The sequence below is a fragment of the Myotis myotis genome, unplaced genomic scaffold (genome assembly GCF_014108235.1).
Source record: "Myotis myotis isolate mMyoMyo1 unplaced genomic scaffold, mMyoMyo1.p scaffold_m19_p_2, whole genome shotgun sequence".
NCBI classification, from domain to species: Eukaryota; Metazoa; Chordata; class Mammalia; order Chiroptera; family Vespertilionidae; genus Myotis; species Myotis myotis.
Window position 1 is genome coordinate 11,351,401 of NW_023416324.1, and position 25,880 is coordinate 11,377,280.

Sequence of the window (25,880 nt, forward strand, 5' to 3'; positions counted from 1 at the left end):
AAGGGTGAAATTCCAAAGAGATATAAACTTGCAAGGGAAACTCTAAGAGAGGTTTTGCACTATCAATTATAACAAGTGATGGTAGTAGCCAGAGAAATCAAGAAGAGCCTCCAGGTCTGACGGGTTTGGCTCAGTGGATAGAGCGTTGGCCTGCGGACTGAAGGGTTCCAGGTTCGATTCTAGTCAAGGGCATGCACCTTGGTTGCGGGCACATCCCCAGTAGGGGGTGTGCAGGAGGCAGCTGATTGATGTTTCTCTCTCATCGATGTTTCTAACTCTCTATCACCCTCCCTTCCTCTCTGTAAAAAATCAATAAAATATACATATTAAAAAAAAGAAGAGCCTCCAGGGTATGTCCACAGGAAATAAACAACTCCTTAAATGTAACAAATCCCGACCTAGCCAGTTTGGCTCAGTGGATAGGGTCCCAGGTTTGATCCCAGTCAAGGGCACATGCCTGGGTTGTGGGCTTGGTCCAACCTGCAAGAGGCAGCCAATCAATGGTTCCCTCTCATCATTGATGTTTCTAGCTCTCTCTTCCTCTCCCTTCCTCTTTGAAATCAATAAAAATTTTTAAAAATGTTAACAAATCCTAACCCTAACACACACACACACACACACACACACACACACACACAATTCAAATGAAAATGAACATCAACAACAAAAATGAGCCTATATCAGAGACAACAAAAGAAGCATATGTGAAATCACAATCAGTTCTTAATGATTGGTTTTTACAAAATTCTTTGGCTTTCTAAAACAGTGCTGAATAATACAGATTGATTTTGAAAACTTTCACTCTTTATACTTAGGTATTTCCAAATATGGGTTCTAGTTTGTAAGATTTGCCAAATGGAATCTACAACTTGGGGTATATTGTGAGGAAAGTCTGAACAATAATTGTACTTAACTATTACTCTTGCAGTAATCTGACCCCAGAAATTTTGAAAAAAATTCACTGTGATTTTTTTTCTAGCTACATGTAACACAAAGAAAAGCATAATCAAACAAGCATATAAAAATTACTTTAGGAATATTTCATGGTAAGTAAAAAAAACAAAAACAAAAACATGAAATTCACCTAAGAGGAAACATTTGGTGAAGTCTTACTTTATAAACATGGTTGCAACTGTTTTTGTTAATAAAAACAAAACAATCACAAAAGAGCTCAAATTCTCTAATCAAATATATGACTACATTAAAATAAGTCTCAATAGTTAGAGAAAAGAGCTTACCAGGACTGTTTAGCATATATCAGGTAAAACCACAGACATAAATGATCTGAATATTTTTTACGCCTTTGTAAATTACTTTCATACTAATGACATTTGTAACAGCATATTAATTTGTAAAATATTTAATGGCAATATTTGTTGAAGAAATTTTCAACAAGGTATACATTTTTAAGTAAATAGGCATACGATCAACTAAAAATATAAAACAAAACAAAAGTGAGTAAGATTTAGCTCCAACAGTGCCAACACAATGCAGTCAATTCTGCAGGTTTATGAGCCAACATCAAATCCTCATGTGCCATGACTGCAGCTTCCAAACACCACTCAACTCACAGACTACCTGAGATAGCCACCTGAGATAGTGTGCTCCATGGGGAGAAGGAGAGTATAAAAATTATCAACTGTACTCTGCTTTCTTTTGTGAAGGAAAGTAAATACTCATCAACTTCAAAAGTGAAATGTGAAAAAAAACTTTCAAAACTTCCTCTACTTTATCCTGATTAACAAGGCTGATTGTCAAGAGTTGTCAAAATCAGAATTTATTTTCTTTAGGAAAGACAAAAAATGTTTTTAAATCACACAAAAAGTATAAAAATTGTAGTGTTAAAATAAATAGCATAATCAATCACTGTTCCTCAGTGAAGAAGTCCTTTTCTTGGCATTTCCACAGACAATAAAGAATCTAACCCATGGATCATTACCATCTCAGCCCACTAAATAACACAACTAAGTTAATCTCTAAGAAAAAAGAAGAACTAAATGAAATCTCCAGGAACAGTAGGCAGAAAACATGTATCACTCCACTTTGGCTTTATTCTGAGCATGTCTTCTCACTGATTACTGTGAACACAGCTTAGGAGTCTTGACAGTGACACCAAGAAAAAATAGAAAAGTGCCAACAATTGAGCAATAAGTAGGAAATACTTTTGTCTTGCTTAATTTAAGTGATTTAAGATAATTCAAATAACAAACTTCTGCTATTTTTTTTTAAAGATACAAAATGAAAAAGAGCGCAAAGTTTGCCTAGTTTTAAATCTAAAGTCGTTTCTAAAACTCATGGAGATCTTGAAGGAACTTCAGATCTCATCTCATACAATCCTGTTATTTACAAAAGGGAAACTGATCACTAATAAGAATTCCCACTAGATCGAACTCTAAAATAGTATTGCCCTATCCAGTAAGGTCTACAGTACACCACATTTAAGTGTGCTACACCTTGACTCATCTACAGAGTCACCTGGGTGGTTTCCACCTTTGAGTGAGGACCTGAACAAAAGAAGGCTATGGATCAAGTTTAGGTTGCAATGCAAGCTGTTTATCACAAGGCACCTATGATCCAACAGATCAGAGGGTAATCTGAAGTGTCTGTGCCAAACAGATGCAGTAAGGAACCTCAGTCACTGTGCACTGCAACAGGCCTTTGCCAAAGGACACTGATACTAAAGAAGCCGGCCTCGCCCTGACCGGTTTGGCTCAGTGGATAGAGCATCGGCCTGGGGACTGAAGGGTCCTGGGTTTGATTCCGGTCAAGGGCATGTGCCTTGGTTGCGGGCACATCCCCAGTGGGGGGTGGGCAGGAGGCAGCTGGTCAATGTTTCTCTCTCATCGATGTTTCTAGCTCTCTATCCCTCTCCCTTCCTTTCTGTAAAAAATCAGTAAAATATATTTAAAAAATAAAAATAAAAAAAATAAAGAAGCCAGCCTTGCCCAACATTCCATAGGGCAAATTTCCAGTAAGTTCCACAGGAAGGATTTCTAGCATGTTCCACTGGAATGGTGCTATAGTGAATTTCTACTACAGTGGGGCCTTGACTTATGAGTTTAATTCATTCCAAGACCGAGCTCGTTAAGGAGATTGTTAACTCAAATTACTCTGTCAACTCAATGCAAAAAATCGGCCGAGAGAGCTGGTATCTCAAAAAACTCGTTAGTCGGGACATTCGTAAGTCAAGGCCCCACTGTATTAGGTGAGCCACAGCTGTGTACTCTCCACTATCAGCCATGGAGAAGACTCTTCCATAGCTATTCCATCAGCCCCAGAACAGGCAGCTGATCCTTATATTTGCTGTTGTTAATACAGTGGAATCTCGGTTCTTGAACTTAATTTGTTCTGGCAGGCTGTTTGAGAAGTGATCTGTTCAAAAATCAAATCATTTTTCCCCATTAATATCATATAAGTTGAATTAATCCATTCCAGACCCCCCCAATGATTCCCTATTTTGACCTTTCTTATATACAGTACATGTCTAATATACTGTTTAATCTGTAAATAAACACTCCTTTTCTTAAATGTATCGAACCACCCACTACTGGCCTTAAAGGAAACACTATTAGCACTAGATATGGGGATGTCAGCATGTGGCATCTTTGCTGGTTCATAGATCACTGCCTCCTATATGTCTGTCACTGATTAATTGCTTTTTCTTTATCCAAATCAACAGTTTTTCCCTCTCTTCAATTGCCTATGATCATTGTTTCTTTCACACCCTTAGCAACATTAGCACTCTTGATGGCCTCTTTATGTTTTAAAATTGTGCTAATTATTGATTTCCCCAGCAACAAAAGCATTCTCCCTTTGCCAGAGAGATGCTTTTTGTCATGCTGAGGTATCAGCTTGAAAGGGTTGCCATTTTGGAAAACTATGAAGTTTGGTTCAACAACAGAGACATTTTTTTCTGTGAACAACTTGGTCGAGAACCAAATTGTTCAAGATAGGAGATGCTCAAGAAATGAATTATGACTGTTTTCTTTAGAGTTCTCTTTTTATATTGGCTGACCCTTCATTACACCAATACCCTGTTATATTTAAAGATCCTTTATAATAAACTAGAGGCCTGGTGCACAAAATTCGTGCACGGGTAAGGTCCCTAGGGCTGGTCAGTGATCAGGGCAGATTGGGGCCTTCTGGCTGCCGGCTGGGGTCTTCCTTCATTCTGCACTGCCCCCTGGTGGTCAGCACACATCATAGCAAGTGATCGAACTCCTGAGGGGACACTTTGCATATTAGCTTTCCCTATTTAAAGCAGTACATAGTTTTTCTCTCTTGAATAGAGTTAGGCCAATATACCTTATTAACAGTGTAGGTGGTTCTCTTCAGTGACATGAAGACCAACAAAAGAACCTCATTTTAGGAGCTCCAGTGGCGCAATCGGTTAGTGCGTGGTACTTATAAGAACCTCATTTTAAACAAGAGTTCATTTTGACATGTTTTACTTTTAAAATTCAAAATTAAATAGGCATGATTTAGACTGAGTTTAAGCATAGTACTAAGTCGGAATTATTTTATATATTTCTTAATAGGGCTATTTCAAAAATGGTTTGGCAAGCTGCACATTGCTTCTTCAAACATTCTGTAGTCTAAACTAGCATTAATCAGTCCCAGTCTATAACTTATAATCACTAATTTTCAGCATTATTTTTAAGAAGTAATTGCTTATCTCTTATTAGTCAAGCTTTACAAGGCCTAAAATATGGAAGCCAAAATTGAAGATAATGTTATAAAATTAATTTTCATTACTAAAAGGAGTTCTTAAGCATAAATAACAATGTCAAATAACATGGGTCAAGGTTTTTGGCTTGACTTTCTACACATTCCTTCCAGTACGAGACTTTATAACTCTGGCCAGCTCTTAAGCACAAGGAAGCCCAAATAAGCATGTGATGGTGGGTTGGTGCAAGGAAAACAATATCTTGGGAAATAGCTTCAAAAACAGGGAACCCATAGTGTTATCTTTTTAAAACAGTGTTTTAATGTCTGCTGTGCCTTTTAACTGGAAATACATTAAGGAGTTCATTATTTTTTAACAGTTTAACAAAATTTTAAGATTAACAAAATTTCAATAATCTATTTACAAAATAAAAAACCAAAACAAACAAAAGAGCCCTCCAAAGTTACTCAAGAAGGAAAGATACACCACTTTTTACAAAACTAGAAGATAACCACCAACATTCCACCAAGAAAGAGAGAAGAGTGGAGACTACAGATTACACACTGAAAAGGAAACCAGTGTTTTGTGGTTTTTAACAAATTTCAGAATACATTCTAATTTCTAAAACAATAAAATCTAAAAATCACTGTTCACTTTGAATGCCTCCATAAATGCAATGTATAAAATTGTTAGTAGCCACTATTAAATACAAAAGACAAGATAGAAATTACCTTTTAAGTAATGTATATTATTGCTTAGAATTTGCTTTAGAAAAACAGAAATGATTTTACATGGCAATTTATTATTTTTAAAATATAGTTTTTCTTACTTGAGAGAGGCCAGGGGACGATGCATGTCCCGGGGGCGTTGCCGCAAGATTTGGATGCCCCTTGTTTATTTCATGTGCTGCATAAGGGGAAGGGGTCGGGGGTCCTGGCTGTCTTGCTACCTGTGAAGAAATCAATATTTATTTTATTAGTAAGAGTATTACTAAACATAACTAAATCTTAATAAACATGATCTTAATAAACATTAATCTTAATAAACATAATCTTAATCTTAATAAACATAACTAAACTGGCAAACTTTTAAAAATTGAATTTTCTGCCTCACAATTTATACTAAAGTGCCAAACTGACAAAAGGCTTAAATTTTCAATACTGAAGCACTGAAATTCTTAGAAAAATTATAAACATGAGTATTTCCATCAATTTGATAGAAGGTTCTTGCGCATCATCTAAAACCAAAACCCTAAAAGGAAAAAATATATTAAATAATAGAAGCCAGACTTGAAACTGCATAATGTACAATGATTACATTTTGTAAAAGGATTTACAAAAGAGATAAAGGATTGCAAGGGGATGAGGATAACTACAAAAAGACAAAGAAATTTGGGGGAGTGATACAACTTCTATATCTTGATTATAGTGGGAATTACATGTCTCTATGTGTTTGTCAAAACTCACATAATGGTAAACTAAAAAAAGTGAATTTCACTTCATGTAAATTACACTTCAATAATCCTGAACCCAAAAAAGGAAAAGCTACTTATAGAGTATAATCTCAATTTTATTTTTAAAAAGAACATGTATAGCCCTACCCAAGTAGGTGAGGTGGTTGGAGAGTCATCCCAATGTGCGAGGGTTATAGGTTCAGTCCCCGGACAGGGCAATTACAATAATCAACCAATGAATGCATAAGTGGAGCAAAATATCAATGTTTTTCTCTCTCTTACTCTCTATCTTCCTCTACCTCTAAAATCAATAAATTTTAAAAAGTAAATGTACATGTGTATGTGCTTCTGTATGTATGACTTTCTATATATGTATGTTTACATATATACACATACATATAGGGTGTCCCATAGTATATATACTTTGAGTAATTATTAATTCCAATGGATTAAATCTCAAAAGAAAGAAACAGCCCTCAGGTGTTAAGTGTGTATACATTTTTTGGGACACCCTGTATATACATACACATACTACAAGTATAAATGTCATATTAAAAAGAGTTGTAAGGAGATAGAGAGGTGTTTTATTTTTTTCCTCATTTTTATCTTCTAATACTAGAGGCCTGATGCATGAAATTTGTGCAAGGGGCTTGGCCCTCACAGCCCCGGGTGCCTCGGCCAGCCCTCACAGCCCCTCGCAGCCTCAGCCAGCCCTCACAGCCCCAGCTTCATCTGGGATGGTTGTTCTGCTGTTCAGTCTAATTAGCATATTAGCTCTTTATTATATAGGATAGTTCAATAGCCATAAACTTGTACAACAGAATAACTAGCATTCTATGCAAACAAAATTACATTTCCCCACTTTTTGCTGGCAATAAACTGCCCATGAGCCTGTGATTGATATGAGACCACTTCACTCAGGCCTCTTTCTAAGTCAATCAAGCCGAACCAGCTCCTCTCTATCATCGTCTAAACCACTCTAGCACTGCACTCCATGAGTGGAGGGCGATTCCGCAGTCATCTAATATTAAAGAATCCATTCTCCATAGAGTGGGGTTCTTTAACTTCAGTGGGCCTTTTGTAATCTAGTGGAAACTACAGATCTCTTCCTAGGATCAAATTTTTAATGCCTAAAATACATAGAATTCTAATAAAAACCAACTACTGTCTATTGAAATACAGCTGCCTAACTTTATAATTCAAAGAAATGATAACATTCAATGGGACATTTTCTCCTTCTAAGTTCTTAGAAAGTGGTCTCCAAATGGCATTAGATTTGCCTGGAATTCAATCAGTCCAAAGCTCTGAACAAAATCTACTCCCTGGTAATCTAACCTTAGAATCCCTTATGTCTATCTAAAATAGACATAAACACCTAAAGGCTCAGCTGCCTGACCCCAATGCTAAAATAAAATGGACTCACAAAGAACTAACTACAGTAAAAAGACTTACACTATAAACGAAACATGAATGATGCCAAAATATAACCAAATTAAATTTAATTTCTTTCTTGCTTTTTAAATAACTACGATTTTCTTGAAAAACTTCATTTCCAATTTTGAATAAATTTTTTTTATAAGGGCATGAGGTTTACCATAAAATGTTATAGCATTTCTAAACCTCATCAGAAATTTTTCAAAAGATAAAAATTGGGAAGCTATTTAAACATCTATTTTCAAAAACTAATAATCAGAAATAACTTCTCCCAACAAGGGTTTATAAATTTATATTCTTATTCCATATGTTTTGAAATAAGAATAAATTATTTTGACATTCCACTAAAGTAAACATCAAAATGGATACACATTTTTAATATTTTTAAAAATTTGCAAAGTAAAATAAAGTGAAGGCCATAAAGTTGTATAAAGCTATATAAAATCAAACTCATCCTGATAAAACAAGATTAAACTTACCTAGGACAATAAATGATAGTATTGAAAAATGTAAAAGAAAAGAAAGCTATTTGTTAAGAATAATAGATATTAAAATATAGTGTGGCTCAGCTGGTTAAAATGTAGACTGATGCACAAAACGGTTGCAGGTTCAAATTGTGATTAGGGCACATACCCAGGTTGTGGTTTTGATCTCCGGTCTAGGTGCGTACAGAAGGCAACCAATCAATGTTTCTCACATCGATGAGCTCTCTCTCCCTTCTTCTCTCTCTAAAACCAATAAAACATATCCTCAGGTGAGGATTAGAATGAGTGAATGAATGAATGAATGAATGAATATTTGAAAAATAAATATATTGCTACATGCATGTCAATAACAAAAGTAAAATTTTAAAAACCTCACCCCTTATTGACAGGGATCTAAAAACACAGGTCACAAATAAGATACTGTGAATGGGTTTACCATGCTCCCAGAACTATAGAGCATACATCACAACTGCCTTAAAACCTTAACTCAACAATGATTCCACCTTGGCCGGTGTGGCTCTATGGTTAGAGCATTGGCCCACTCACCAAAAGGTCATGGGTTCAATTCCCAGTCAAGGAACCAAACCTGGATTGCAAGCAGACGTGGGAGGCAACTAATTGATGTTTCTCTCCCTCCCTCCCTCTCTCCTTTCCACTCGCTCTAAAAATCAATGGAAAAATATCCTCTGGTGAAGATAAATAGCAACCAAAAAACAGATTCCATTTTTGGATACATACCCCTAAAAATATACATTGCCTAAAAAATTAGGAACTTATATATCCAGCAGCACCACACATGATATCAAGAAAGGAAGAAATAACAAATAACAGGAAAATAAAATAACATAATTTGGACTAAAGGCAAAACATATATATGTGGACGACTTTCAATATAAATAAATACGTAAAATAATCAGGAATTTAAATAAAGAAAAAATACACAGTCTTCAGAAATGTAAAGAGATTCTATATAATGACAAAGACCAAAAGAACAATTGAAATTATTTCAGATAGACATTCCTTTTTCTCTGAAAATTGCTTGAGTGCACTTTTTTTTTTTTTAATTTTTTTTTTAATATATTTTATTGATTTTTTACAGAGAGGAAGGGAGAGAGATAGAGAGTTAGAAACATCGATGAGAGAGAAACATCGATCAGCTGCCTCCTGCACACCTCCCACTGGGGATGTGCCTGCAACCCAGGTACATGCCCTTGGCCGGAATCGAACCCCGGACCCTTCAGTCCGCAGGCTGACGCTCTATCCACTGAGCCAAACCGGTTTCGGCGAGTGCACTTTTTAAGAGTAGTATTGTATCACCTCATAAAAACAGATGTTTGAGAAAAAGAGAAAAGGCATCTTGCCAAAGCCAAAAGAACTACGCTACTGCTACATTAGCATGATCCTAGCCAAGTAGTTCAGTTGGTTAGAGCATTGTCCACATATGCCAAGGTTGTGGGTTCAGCCCCTGGTCAGGGTACATACAAGAAACAATGAATACATAAATAAGTGGCACACATATCAATGTTTCTCTGTCTCTCTCAAATCAAGTTAAAAAAATTTTAAATCTTTTCCTTAAAGCAAGCACCAGTGAAAAAGAGTATTCACAGGCAAATATCCCAGAGGTGTACATCCAATGCTGTTGCTAACAACTATGCCAAACTGCAAGAATCCTTTAGTATTATATATTCTGGTAGGTCACTCACAACTAAATTTGGGGATCCCTACTAATAAAAGCAAGCGAAAGAAAATTATCTGTATCAAAATAAGAGAACTCGAATCATGCTATTCTTTAAAAAATTCTTCCTAGAAAGAAACTGCTATATACAATAAATCTCTAACCTTCATTATGTTCTAATTAATTCAAAGAGACTCCTATTACAAGTGTCACACTGCATTACAGAATATATTTTCTTTTAGTGTAATATAGAGATTAATATCATTGCCAGGGAAAAAGGTACACCATCTTCAATTAGAAATTATACAGGATGTAAGCAGTTAACACAATCCTATCCCAAGGAAATGGCACAAGGGCTAATGAAGTTACAGGGGATAAAAATCAAAGTCACACAAAACTTTGATTTCTTCTTTCAGAATATACTGAAATTAATAATTACTAAATTTTCTAATCTCTGACTAAAGTTTCCCTCTCTGTCTAAGTTATTTTACTTCAGATCATACTGCTGTAATCCATGTCCTTCAAAAGTAATGATAAGTTTTCATATAAAGAAAAAAACATGTTTGATCATTATTTCAAAGATACTACTACCATCTAAATTACAGAGGCAGGGAGCAGAGGTATAAAATATATTTTTTAAAATTTATTTTATTGATTTCAGAGAGAGGTAGGAAGAGGGAGAGAGACAGAAACATCCAAGATGAAAGAGAATCATGGATTGGCTGCCTCCTGCACGCCCCCTACTGGGGATCAAGCCTGCAACCCCGGCATGTACCAGATTGGGAATTCAACCTTTCATAGGTCAGTACTCAACCACCAAGCCACGCCTACCAGGCAGGTATAAAATATCTTATGATGGCAACCCCTTAACCATCTCCAAAACTAAATTGATTTTTATCTTTTATATAATATTAATCCTAAGCAAAATAAATCAACTATCCTTGGAGTACTCTGTGTGTGTGTGTGTGTGTGTGTGTGTGTGTGTGTGTGCGTGCATGCATGCACATGTTGTATTTAAGTGCAAAAGAAAATATGCTCATAAAACTTTTTTATAGATTATTATATTTCTGCACTGGAACTTCCAGAATTCTCATTCATTTCCTGTGGCAAATGTAAACTGGTAAAACCACTTTGGAAAAGAATTTGGCTAAGCTAGTAACCTTAAAATAGGCATACCCTATGACCCAGCCCTTCCACATCTAGGTATAAATCTGAGAAAAACACAAAAATGTTCATAGTTGTATTGTTCTTAGTAACCACGAAAGGGAAATGACTAATTGTTTATTAACAGGAAAATAGATCGATAACATTTCCCTACACAAGAAATCAAATGAAAAATGAAAAAAACACATCACAACCTGGATGGCTATCATAAACAATACTGACTGAAAGAAAACATGGCCCTAACTGGTTTGGCTCAGTGGATAGAGCGTCGGCCTTCGGACTGAAAGGTCCCAGGTTCGATTTTGGTCAAGGGCATGTACCTTGGTTGCAGGCACATCCCCAGTAGGAGGTGTGCAGGAGGCAGCTGATCGATGTTTCTCTCTCATCGATGCTTGTAACTCTCTATCCCTCTCCCTTCCTCTCTGTAAAATATCAATAAAATATATTTTTTTAAAAAAAGAGCCGAAGCCGGTTTGGCTCAGTGGATAGAGCATCGGCCTGCGGACTCAAGGGTCCCAGGTTTGATTCCGGTCAAGGGCATGTACCTGGGTTGCGGGCACATCCCCAGTGGGGGATGTGCAGGAGGCAGCTGATCGATGTATCTCTCTCATCGATGTTTCTGACTCTCTATCTCTCTCCCTTCCTCTCTGTAAAAAATCAATAAAATATATTTTTAAAAAAAATAAAAAAATAAAAAAAAATAAAAAAAGAAAGAAAACATAGAAGAATAGTATAATTCAAACAAAAAGATCAAAAACAGGCAAAACTTGACTATATTTGGAAAAAAATACATAAATGCATCAATGACATGTCCAGTAAGGGGTTAATATCCAAAATATATTTAAAAAAACTCATTCAACATAAACACCAATTAAAAAATCAGAGCAATTTGATTTAAAATGGGCAGAGGACCTAAACTGACATTATTCTAAAGAGGATATACAGATGGCCAATAGACATATGAAAAGATTCTCAACATCACTAATCATTAGGGAAATACAAATTAAAACCACAATAAGATATCACCTCATATGTGTCAGAATGGCTATCATCAATAAATCATATAACAAGTATTGGTGCAGCTACTACAGAAAATAGTATGGAGGTTCATAAAAAATTAAAAACAGAACTACTTTATGGCCCAGCAATTCCACGTCTGGTATTTATCCAAAGAAATCCAAAACACTAATTCGAAAAGATATATGCACCCCTATGCTCATTAAAGCAGTATTTACAATAGCCAAGAAATGGAAACAATCTAAGTGTGTGTTCATCAATAGGCAAACAGATAAAGAAGATGTGGTACAAATGTAATGGAATATTACTCAGCCATGAAAAGGGATGAAATCTGGCTAATTGTGACAGCATGGATGGACCTAGAGCAGTGGTTCTCAACCTTCCTAACGCCGCGACCCTTTAATACAGTTCCTCATGTTGTGGTGATCCCCAACCATAAAATTATTTGTTGCTACTTCATATCTGTAATTTTGCTACTGTTATGAATCATAATGTAAATATCGTATATGCAGGATGTATTTTCATTGTTACAAATTGAACATAATTAAAGCATAGTGATTAATCATAAAAACAATATGTAATTATATATGTGTTTTCCGATGGTCTTAGGCGACCCCCGTGAAAGGGTCGTTCGACCCTCAAAGTGGTAGCGATCCACAGGTTGAGAACCTCTGACCTGGAGGGTAATACACTAAGTGAAAAAAAGGCAGAGAAAGACATGTTTTCACTTATGTAAAGAATCTAAAAAACAAAATAAATGAACAAAACAAAACAGAAACAAACACATAGTTCAAAGAACAAACTGATGGCTACCACAAGAGCGGTGTTGGTTGAAAAAGGTGAAAGGGATTAAGAAATACAATTTGCTTTTCGAAAGAGGACATACAGAAGGCTAAGAGACATATGAAAACATGCTCAAAGTCACTAATCACCCAAGAGATGCAAATCAAAACAATGAGATACCATCTCACACCTGTCAGAATGGCTGTCATCAACAAATCAACAAAGGACAAGTGCTGACGAGGATGTGGAGAAAAAGGAACCTTCATGCACTGCTGGTGGGAATGCAGACTGGTACAGCCACTATGGAAGACAGTATGGAGTTTCCTCAAAAAGTTAAAAATGGAACTCCCATTTGACCTAGTAATCCCACTTCTAGGACTATAGCCCAAGAATCCAAAAACATCAATCAGAAAGGATATATGCACTCCTATGGTCATAGCTGCACAATTTACAATAGCTAAGATTTGGAAACTACCTAAGTGCCAATTAGCAGGTGAGCGGATTAAAAAACTGTGGTACATCTACACAATGGAATACTATGCTGCTATAAAAAAGGAACTTTTACCATTTGCAACAGCATGGATGGAACTGGATAGCATTATGCTAAGCAAAATAATCCAGTTGGAGAATGATAAATAGCACATGATCTCACTCCTATGTGGGATATAATGATCAACATAAATTGATGAACAAGAATAGATCCAGAGACAAATGGCAGGGGAAAGAGGGGGTTAGTGAGCAACCAAAGGACTTATATGCATGCATATTAGCATAACCAACGGACACAGACACTGGGGTGGTGGGGGCTTGCCCGGGGTGGGAATGGCTTGGGGGGGGGGGGAGTCAATTGGGGAAAAAGAAGACAAATGTAAAACTTTAGACAATAAATAAATTTTTTTAAAAATAAACGACCAATAAAAAAGAAAGAAAAAGAAATACAATTTGCCAGTTATAAAAATAGTCACCTGGATGTAAAGCATAGGGAATATAGTCAATAATATTGTAATAACTATGCTTGGGGTCAGATGGGTACAAGACTTATCGGGGCAATCACTTTGTAGGGTATATAAATATCTAATCACTATGTTGAACACCTGAAAATAATATTATATTGTGTGTCAACTGTAATTTAAAAATAATATTTTAAGAAAAAGAAGAAATGCATAAATCAATGGCAAGATAAAAGCAGGGAACTTTTTTTTTAAAAGGCAGATAGATATACTACTTTGGGAAGAGAGGCAGTTGTGTACAGGAAAGGTTACATAATGTTTTGTTTTAACCTGGAAGGCAATATAGAGATACTGCTTTAAAATAATGTTAAAACTCTTTTATGTTTTATGTTCTTTTATGCATGTATACTATAATCTTCTTTCACTCCCTAAAAAAGATTAAAGACAAAAACAAGCAAACTACTAAATACCTAGGGTAATATATTAGTTACATTGATATTAGTTATACTGTCGTTGTTGTTCTCAAGAGTAAAAAAGTATGAAAATACTGCTGCAAAAGGAAAACCTCTAAAACTTTGACTTAGTGAAAACTTCAGCTAGCTAGTGAATTTTCATTCAAAATTTCTACATAAATAATCTCCTATAAAATAAATAATTTTGGTGATTGCTGACCAATATAAATAGACAGATCTTTTGAAAGTATAAAGGAAAAACATAAAGATCATGCAAACTAAGATTAGTCAATAGGTATAAAGTTTATTTATTTAGCACTAAATTACTTGATTCGATAAAATACCCTGGTCAATTAAGAATTATCGTACATAAACTACACTTCCCAAATAATAATAATAAAATGTAAAAAACATTAAAGTTTCCTGAACATAATCATTCTGTCATGACTGGAATCTGGACAAATTGGCATTGACTAAACAGAGATATACTGTTAAATATTATATACAAACATATAAAGCTTTATATTTTAGTTATTGCATATATGTAGAAAATACGTGAAAAAAACACTAATTGAATCTTTACTAAAAATATTACAAAGGAAAACTCCAGGATTCCTTTAAGTAATATTAATGTTTTCAGCAACAAATGACTAATATAAAGGTAAAAAGGGTACATGGTTTGTGTCTTGAGAGCTATCCCTTACTTTTGTATCCCAAGATAAAGTGTATTTAGTGAAGTCATCTAAAAACATTCCAACAGCTGCAGCTCCCATGGAAATGACCAAGTTCAATCTGGGGTAATTTGGAAAGATTCCAAAGCTTTCCTTAGGTGGCTAATTTCAATATTCTATGATTTGCTAGCAGCTGAATGGGTAAGGAAAGATTTCCCCTTGATGAGATTTTCTTATCATCCTAGTTCTTCCTTCAGATCACTTCTTTCCCAATATTTACAGATATTACAGAGAGTAGGAAACAAGCTGGCCTGTCAACAAAAAAGGAGCATGACAGTGGATACCAAAAAGTTTTACTTAGTATCATGACATTTTTCAAGTTCTCTGTGGAATTATCCCTGCCCATCCCCACCCATCACCAAGAAAAAGAGAAAGTGAATGAACTTCCTCTTTGCTCTACTCTTAACTGCATTTATTAGGTTGCGCCATATGAAATCCTATATGTTCAAGTGTTTTTAACATTTTTAAAAAGGCAATTTCCTATTATTCAAGTAATACTTAAATACTCAAATAACAGATGTTATCATGAACAGTCCTATCCTGGACTTCATTATCACAGGGTTCAATTTTGAGGACTATTTCTTTTCATATTTAGTAACTGGCAATGGAAACAAAAGAAAGATTAGCTGTTTTTCAATGATTAACATTTGAGTGCCTACTACCAATCAGTAACAATGCTACTAACATAAAATAAAAATAAAAACACTGCCCTCCAAATATGTCTAGGTATAAAAGGTAACAAAGAGTATGCCATATACTATGAATCTAATCACAAGAGAGCAGTCAGGGCTAGAGAGAATAAATTTAGAGGTAGGTGATTATCAAAGGTCCAGGTAGTCTCTAAGTGAATTATAAAAATTAGCAAATACCCTAGCCAGTTTAGATCAGTGGACAGCACGTCGGCCTGCAGACCAAAGGGTCCCAGGTTTGATTCCGGTCAAGGGCATGTACCTTGGTTGTAAGCTCCTCCACAGCCTGGGCACTGGTCGGGGCTCGTGCAGGAGGCAACCAATTGATGTGTTTCTCTCACATCAATATTTCTCTCTGCCTTTCCCTCTCTTCCACTCCCCCTAAGAATCAATGGAAAAATATCCTCTGGTAAGGATTACCAAAAAAGTAAATAAAAATTTAAAAAATTAAAAATAGCAAATGACCCAGGCTGATACAGCTCAGTGGTTGAGACTTGACCCATAAACCAAGAGGTCACCAGTTTGATTGCCCTGTCAGGGCACAATCCCCAGTGGGGCAGCCTATCAGTGATTCTCTCTCATTATTGTTTCTCTCCCCCGCCTCCCTTCCTCTCTAAAAATCAAAAATACATTTAAAAGAAAACAAAAACTAGCAAATAAGTCCTGGCTTATGTGGCTCAGTTGAATGAGTACTATCCAGTGCACCAAAACGTCAAAAGGTCGATGGTTCAAGTCCTGGTCAGGGCCCTTGCCTAGGCTGCTGCTCAATCCCTAATTGGGGATGTGTAGGAGGTGGCTGATCTATGTATTTTTTCTCTCTCTCTTCCTTCCCTTCTCCCTTCCCCAGTTCTCTAAAGTCAATTAAAAATATTTTTTTTCAAACTAGCAAATGAAAAGAAAAAATTTTGAAATTTATAAACCAGGAGGCAAAACCCAAAGCTAAAAATTATTTCTGGATCAATTTGGTCAACATTAATTGTTGCATACTCAAGACAATGCTCACCTTCTCTATGGAGTCAATACAGTTTATTTCTCTTCTTATAATTCCAAACAAAAATACAAGATTATCAGAGAATAAATCAGTAATGGCCTAGACCAGTGGCCGGCAAACTCATTAGTCAACAGAGCCAAATATCAACAGTACAACAATTGAAATTTCTTTTGAGAGCCAAATTTTTTAAACTTAAACTATATAGGTAGGCACATTGTTATTAATTTAATTAGGGTACTCCTAAGGCTTAGGGAGAGCCACACTCAAGGAGCCAAAGAGCCGCATGTGGCTCGCGAGCCGCATGTGGCTTGCAAGCCGCAGTTTGCCGACCACGGGCCTAGACTAAAATTAAACCGAAATCAGAATCTCAGAATTTCAAAAGCAAAGGTGACTGAAGGACACCAATTTCAGCAGTCAATCATAGGATCAATATGAGCCCAGCACCATAGAGAAGGGAAAAACATAACAACAAATTTCTTTAGGTTGGTTATTTATTTTTATTGCTGTACTAGAGGCCCAATGCACGAAATTTGTGCAAGAGTAGGCCTTCGCAGCCCCAGGTAGCTCGGCCCTCGCAGCCCCGGCTTTGTCCGGAAGGTCGTCCGGACGGTCGTTCCACTGTTCGGCTATTGGTCAATTTGTTTATTACACTTTTATTATTATAGATAATTGACATACAACAAAAATTTTCATTTAAATAATGAGTCTACTGATGTTAGGACAGAAGAGATACCACACAGTGATCACAGTATAAACCAATTTGATATGATTCCTAACTTCGCATCCTCTGCCATACTGTCAACACTGACCAAACCTCAATGCTCAATCTTACCTATACTAAGCTATAAAGATAAAATAGCCCTTGTCCTTAAAGGGCTCCAATAGAAAGAAGTCACAGGTAAATAAAGATATAAAATCATGTGAAAAATGCTCCAGGAAATTTAAAGTATTGCTGAAAACCAGGGGTAATTAGGTCTGAGGTTTGGTAGCATCAGACCAAGAGAACTGGAGACAGCATTTTGAACAGAAATTAATGGGTACAGATCTAAGAAGGTGAAGCATGTTCTACAAACAAGAAAGAGTTAGGGGGCAGAGAGTTAAGGGGAAAGAAATGACACTCGTACAACTATAATAATAGCCAGATTGTGAAAATATACAAATTCCTTTGCTCTCAGCAAAAGGAAGCCACCACAATTTTTAAATGGGGATGAAATCTTACTTCATTTGTATTTTCTGAGGGTAAGACAGAGGCTAGAATGTCCACCAAAATATTTTGTATATGAATGTTGATAGCATATTCATAACAGCAAAAAGTGGAAACAACTCAAATATCTACCATTAATTGATGAACAGATAAATAAAATATAGTATTATCTATCAACAGATATTGTTCAGCAATAAAGTATTATGCTAAGAGAAATAAGTAATCACAAAGTACCAGACATAGTATAATTCCATTTATAATGAAATATCCATACTAATATGCAAATCTGTAAAAGATAGATTAGTGGTTGCCTAGGGATTTGGAGTTGGGAAGTGATGGGCTAATAAGGAACACAGGGTTTCTCTTCGGGGTAATGAAAATGCCCTAAGATTGACTGTGGTGATGGCTGTACAACTCTGAATATGCTAAAATCCATTGAATTGTACATTTTAAATGAGTGAATTATGTATGGTTTAACTTTATCTCAAATAAAGAGACAGACACAGAAGCCAACGCTGAGGAAGCAAGCTGCCTAGTAATGAGAAAGATGATTTTCATATGAGAATTAATTTAAAAGAACCAACTTGATTAAATAACTTTAATCAAGGGCTTCAGAAATGATTTATGGTTTCTACCTAAAGGCATCATCAAGAAACCTATAAAGATTCACTTCTGGCTGCAAGAAAAGACATGGCAGACTTAGAAGTATGTTATCCTACTCACCTAACCTGAACTTCATCCAGATCACTGGCTTTGCTGACACAACAGCAAATAATATTTCTATCTTAGTTAACTATTTACTTTAATTTTTTCTATTCTTCTTCCATACATTGGAAGGTGAGTTACTGAAAATACAATAGGAGAAAACATGACCATACCTAATTTCAGCTCTATCATTTAACAGCAGTGTTACTATGGGGAATAACTCAGGATTTTTCACTTTCCTGCCTTATAAAATAAAATCTTAGAGGGATATAATGAAGATGAGAAATCAATTTTGGAAATTAACTAGTATAGTACTTGATAAAAAAAAAAATTGGAAGCTACTAGTATTTCTATCCACAAATTAAACTGTAGGTTCATGAAGACCATTGTAAGAACAGGAGAGGCCTGATGCATGAAGATTCATGCAAGAATGGGCCTTCCTTCCCCTGGCTGCTGGCACCGCCTTTGCTCCGGCTGGAGCCATCTTTCTGCCTTCACTCCAGCCCGGAGCTGCCTTTCTGCCTTCCCACACTGCCCAGAGGCCAGAGCGGCTGGGGCGGTGCAGAATGCCTGTGTTGTTACCCCTGGCTGCTCGGTGCCTGCGTATGCAAATTAACCCGCCATATTTGTTTGGTTAATTTGCATAGTCAGTCCTGATTGGCTGGTGGGCACTGTGAAGGTGCGATCAATTTGCATCTTTCTCTTTTATTAGTGTGGATACACATTACTTTTAAAATTAATTTGGTATCTAGAACATCTGTAACCACAGATTACATGAATTCATATCAAGTATGTGCAAGATCAATGACTATTTTTAGAATATAAAACATTAAATTAAGAAGAAATGAGTTTTCAATTAGTTTAGGTTAAAACATCAAAAGATTTTACCAGCTGAGGGATATGCATGAGGTAACAAAGTTCATTTATATCTGCTTTGTTACTATGCCCACAAAAACAAGTTAGCAAACGAAATAAAAATTTAACACTGAATCACTGGCTATTGAAAAAAGGACAAATTCACTGACTCTATAATAAAATAAATTCCTATATGTTCTGAAAAAGGTTCTTAAAGGAAATGATCACTGGTTCCAAAAGGTATGCCCATACTCTTTTAGAACACTATTTTCTGTATAACATACTTCATTTTATTGCCCTCACAAATAATGAGGTGGGTATTTTGCTTGTGTTTTACAAGTTAAAGGTTTGTGGCAACCCTGTGTCCATCAAGTTTATCAGCGCCATTTTTCCAACAGCATTTGCTCAACTTGTGTCTCTGTCACATTTTGGTAATTTTAATACTATTTCAAACTTTCTCATTATGTTATGGTGATTTGTGAACAATGATCTTTCATATCATTTTTGCAATAGTTTTTGCAGCATCATGAACATGCCCATATAAAATGGTGAACTTAATCAAAAAATTTGTGTGTTTTGATTGCTCCACCAATTGCCTGTTTATTTCTCTACTACTCCTCAGGCCTCACTGTCCTGACACAACAATACTGAAACAAGGCCAATTAATAACCCTACAATGGCCTCTAAGAGTTTAAGTGAAAGGGAAGAGTCAAATGTTTCTCCTTAAATCAATAAAAAATATATATTTAAAATAATTATGAATCAATAAAAATATACATTTAAAAGAATTAAGCTAAATAAATTCTGCCTGATTTCTATAAATGGAACAAAAAAATCTGGATGATAGCACATCAGTTTATAACATGCTTTACTATTTTAATCCCACTGTTGAGACCTACTGCCCAGGAAAAAAAAATTTTTTTTTCAAAATATTACTGCTCATTAACTATGCAGCTGGTCACTAAAGAGTGCTGGTGAAGATATATAAGATTAATGTTTTTTTCCTGCTAACTGCCCTTCTGCAGTTCATTGATCAACGAGTAATTATGACTTTCAAGTGTTATTATTTTAGAAATTCATTTCACAAGGCTATAGCTGCCATAGACAGCGATTCCTCTGATGGATCTGGACAAAGTAAAAAAAAAAAAAAAACCTTCTGAAAAGAATTCACCATTCTAGATGACATTAAGAACTTCGTGATTCATGGGCAGAGGTCAAAATATCAACATTAACAGAAGTTTGAAAGATATTGATTCCAACTTTCAGGGATGATTTTGAGTGTTCAAGACTTCAGTGGAGGAATAACTGCAGATGTGGTTGAAATAGCAAGAAAACTACAATTAGAAGCAGAGCCTGAAGATGTAACTGATTTGCTGCAATCTCATGGTAACCATAAACGAAAAACCTATAATAGGTACACACAAAAAAATAAAGAGAAAGGAACCCAAACAAATCACTAAAACAAGTCATCAGCCCTAGCTGGTTTGGCTTAGCCTGCAGACTGAAGGGTCCCGCGTTCGTTCTAGTCAAGGGCACATGCCCAGGTTGAGGGCTCAATCTCCAGTAGGGGAGTGTGCAGGAGCCAATTAATGATTCTCTCTTATCACTGATGTTTCTATCTCTCTCTCCCTCTCCCTTTCTATCTAAAATCAATAAAAATATATATTTTTAAAAAGTCACCATGGTTATGAGAGCAAAAGAAGGAAATGTGAAAAATTATAAAAACAACCAGAATACAATTAATAAAATGGCAATATATAATTATCAATAATTACATTAAATGGAAATGGACTAAATGCTCCAATCAAAAGGGATAGGGTGGCTGAGTGGCTACAAGACCCACTTCAGATCAAAAGATATACACAGATTGAAAAATGAAGGGGAGGGAAAAGATATTTCATGCAAATTGAGAAAAAAAAAGAAAGAAAGCTGGGGTAGCAATACTTAGAACAGACAAGATAAGACTTAAAAACACATGGGAGGTAATTAGAATCTCAAGAGAAAGATTCATGGAGATTATCATTCTTCAGTATGAGAGTTGACAATATAAATTTTCTTACAGGTGAAACCAGGAAAAAAATAATCAGACAAAAAAGAGTAAGAGGTCAAAAAGCAAGAGTTAAGAAGGAAATGGGTTTTAGAAAAAACAACAGTTTCATTTTAAAATATTACTTTCATCAAATGTTTTCTTAGTTAATTGTTAGGGGACCAAGAACAGTAACCTCATTATATTGAGAGGAAATAGAGAAAAGAAAGAAGAATTGTAAGAGAACTGAAACACCATCCATCAAAGCAAAGATTCAATGGATAATGACAAATCTAACAATGGTAGGAAAACCATATTATTTAGAAATACAGAGCTAATGCCACAGGAACTGAAATCATATATAGTTAAAAGGAGCTACCTCTGAAGGACAAGAATGAAGGGTGAAGTGTAGACAAGGGTAGTTTCTTTTCATTATAAACCCTTCTAAATTATTTGCTTTTTAAAACAATAGATAGTATTCCATTGCTCTGTTTTCATTAAATAGGTGGATAAATTTTAACCAGCTATTTAAGAATCATCATAAAGAAATTACCAAGAGCCCTGACCGGTTTGGCTCAGTGGATAGAGCGTCGGCCTGCGGATTGAAGGGTCCCAGGTTCAATTCCAGTCAAGGGCATGTACCTTGGTTGTGGGCACATCCCCAGTGGGGGCATGCAGGGGGCAGCTGATCGATTTTTCTCTCTCATCGATGTTTCTAACTCTCTATCCCTCTCCCTTCCTCTCTGTAAAAAATCAATAAAATATATTAAAAAAAAAAAAAAAAAGAAATCACCAAGATAGCCCTCACTGGTTTGGCTCAATGGATAGAGCGTCGGCCTGCAGACTGAAGGGTCCCAGGTTCAATTCCGGTCAAGGGCATGTACCTTAGTTGCGGGCACATACCCAGTGGCAGGTGTGCAGGAGGCAGCCGATCATTGTTTCTCTCTCATCGATGTTTCTAATTCTCTATCCCTCTCCCTTCCTCTCTGTAAAAAATCAATAAAATATATATTATTTTTAAAAAAAGAAATTACCAAGATAAAGATCAATGTGCAAGGGTGTTCAATGCAGTACTATTTATAAAACCAGACCCAAAGGCCCATAAGAAATGACTAGTTATATAAATCCAACTGTTAAACTGTTCTTTATAAACATCTCCACCCCTAAAAACACTTTCTTCTTTCTTCCCAATATAACAAAAAAATCCAATAATAATGTAGTTCTGTATTTAATGACACAAGTCACAGTTCACTAAAATGATGTATAATTGTATACTAACATGAAATATGCTCAATATACTAAGAAAAAATGCAACTACAGGCAGTACATATAAGTATGAATAAATATTTGTTTGTTCTTAAAGTTATATGTATACCCTGGCCGGGTAGCTCAGTTGGTTCAAGTGTTGTCCCAATACGCCAAGACTATGAGTTCCATCCCTGTGGTGAGATCACATACAAGAATCAATCAACAAATGTATAAATAAGTGGAACAACAAATTAATGATTCCTCTCTCTCTCTAAAAAATAAATCAATCAATAAAATTATTTTTAACAATTATATGTATATAACTTTTAAAGTTATATGTATGCATTTTATATATGTCTACATGTCTATTAAAATATAAAGCACCTGGAAGAAATTCCCTAGAAAGCATTATAAATGGCTGCTTTTCATTCACTTCACAATGTTATTTCCTGATATTTTTGTTAATTGGTATTATTTAGTCAGAAAAAATTACAACCATGAGTCAGTTGTTTGAATATTACATTTATTATAACAAAAATTATATATACCCCTTCAGGAATAGTTAACTACAACCTTAAGATATATCGTTAGAAAGACTTTTTAATGAGAAATTGCTTATAATTTTAAGAGGGATATGAAATTGCAATACACTAATTTTATCTTTTTTAAGTGAACAACAAAAAAATTACAAGAAACATATCAAAATGGAGGCATGCCCCTTTGGTAGCAAGATCATGGATCATTTTTTTTTCTGTTATGCTTTTCTCTGAGTTTCATTTTTTTCGAACAGGCACATTTATTTTATAGTAAACAAAATCTGCTACTTGAAACTTTGTAGTTAGGTTTCCACACTGGCCTATAAATTCCTATTTAAAGCCAATGATGTAGCTGAAAAAGCAAGGTTCACATTACTCTCTCTGTTCCTGAGGCCACACAGAGCAACCATCACTGTGATTCTCACCTGCTCAAGTCCTTGCAGCCCTAATGGACAGGGGCAGGATATAAGGAATACTTATGACAGGACTTAGAGACAAATGGCCTCTTAGACATTTATGCATAAATATTTTATTCAATTATTAATTCTACCAAATCTCACCACTTATAATATGGTTATCTGGTAGTTTAGAATTTAGAATATCAACTCAAAATACCAGGAACAGCTCAGATGGCCAGGGCTGCCTTACAGTATTTACGGGAGCAGGCCAAGATGGTAAAGATTTTTATTTCTTTCATTGCCCAAAGAAGTGCCTTAAGATTCTAAGGTCCCTTTCCAATTTAGTAGTAAAATCTTAATCAATTAGGAATAACTGTCTTGGGAAAGGAACATAGTGTTAAAGAATATCTATTCTACTAAGTCCAACCATTTTAAGAACACTAACTTTACACATATACATGAACATAAGAAATTAATGCCTTATTTTTCAAGGAATACATATTTTGTAGGCCATTTGCTGTCCCAGCTGTCAGATGAACAATTGACAACTGACCTGAAGGTGATAGCTTCTAATGGAGATATTCACATTCTTTTTATATGTTCCAAAGTCACACTATCAAAGCTCTTAGCTTTTCACCATGGAAAAAATTGTACAATAGTTGGGAGATTATTGGTATAAATTGAACAACTACAATGGTATTAGTCATTTTCCAATTTATAACTTAATTTCTGTAAACTTACAATTTGCTTTTTTTCTGATCTTCCTTCAGTTGCTAATGAACCATTAATCTAACTAATCAAGGTTAAGTAAATTGTTTCATATTCCGAAGTATCAGAACTGTGAATTCAGTATTCAGCTATAAATGAGCATAAATTTATGTTATCAAAGTCACAATATTAAGTTGCTGTGACACAGGTCCAAGTCATGTGAGACATGAGATATATGCTCCCATACTAAGGATGAGTCAATGGTCATCACTCTCCAGGCAAAAAGTCTGAAACAAGGAACGAAAGCAGAAGGTGTCCTGATTCACGTTATCTTATAAGCAGGCCCAGTGACATTAATAAAAGAACATGGGTTTTTCAGAGACCTGAGTTTAAATTCTGGCTCCACTATGCAGATATTATATAAGCAAATTACTTAAACTCCATTTCTTCCTCTGTGAAAGGAAAAAATAAAAACAATTCTGCAGTTCATTGAACATACTAAATGAGATCAAATGCATCACAAAGCTTGGTATATAAAAATAATTTTAAAATGATAGCTACTGTAATATTTAATTATTTATAAATACTTAAATGTTTAGCTTAAGATCCTAGTATTAGGCATAATGATCCTATTAGGGGTAAGCCAAATAGTTCTAGAATCAAATTATTACAAATTTTGATTTTCATTGTACAAATGGGGGAGGAGGATAGGCAGGAATTGCACTAATCCTAAAGCAGTGGTTCTCAAAGTATGGTCTCTGGACCAGTGGCATCAGCATCACCTAGAAACTTGTTAAAAATGCACATTCGTAGGCCTCACCCTAAACCTACTAAGTAACTTCAGGAGTGAGCCCCACTAAAATTTAACAACTACTGACTTAAATACAACAGTAACAACTACTGACTTAAATACAAATACAACAGTAACAACTACTGACTTAAATACAACAGTAACAAGTTTTTGCTACCATTCACAGCACTTGCTTTGCATGTTTGATTTTAGTACAAGTTACAACACAAATTAAAAGGTAAACTGCTGGATATATACAAGTATACGGCTATGCTTTATTATTGCTGAGTATGATGGTACAAAGAAACACTGTCATTTATAAATATCGGCATCCCTAATATGTTTTCTTTCCTATACAAGTAAAAATCACTATCTTCACTATTCAGTTTTCCTCTTTACCTGCATTTCCATCACACTTAATGATCATCTTATACTAGGTTATGCTACAACCTCAGTTTCTTGGAATCCCTGGGGAATAAGTCATCCATTCTACAATGCCAGATTTTCCAGAGAGCTAGAAATGAATCTCTTTAAATATTAAACAAAACTTAATTTTTTTTCCTGCAACTATTTTAGATGGAAATCTTTAGTACCATACATCAAATGTAACCTCAACTTTTTCTTTTGGTGAACCGGATGATGCCCAACCAACTAAGCCACACCGGCCAAGGCTCTAAACTTTTTTTTTTCTTTTCTTAAGAGACCATGCAATTTTAAAAAAATAAATCCTTATTGTTCAGATTATTAGTTTTTCCTCTTTTTCCCCCTATAGCTCCCCTCCACCCAGTTCCCACACCACCCTCTGTCCTTACCCCCCCCACACTGTCCTCATCCATAGGTGTACGATGTTTGTCCAGTCTCTTCCCACTCCCCCCGTACCCCTTCCCCCCCCCCCGAGAATAGTCAGTCCACGCCCTTTC

At 35.5% G+C, this 25,880-nt stretch overlaps 1 protein-coding gene across 14 annotated transcripts in view; it reads right to left on the reverse strand.

The window, feature by feature from the left end:
• EIF4G3 (eukaryotic translation initiation factor 4 gamma 3) overlaps positions 1–25,880 on the reverse strand; it is a 293,349-nt gene that overhangs the window by 186,075 nt on the left and 81,394 nt on the right. For all 14 annotated transcript variants that reach the window (XM_036352006.1, XM_036352015.1, XM_036352013.1 and 11 more), the window contains exon 3: positions 5,496–5,615. In XM_036352006.1, the coding sequence (XP_036207899.1) occupies positions 5,496–5,615 (120 nt within the window). The remainder of the gene's footprint in view (positions 1–5,495; positions 5,616–25,880) is intronic.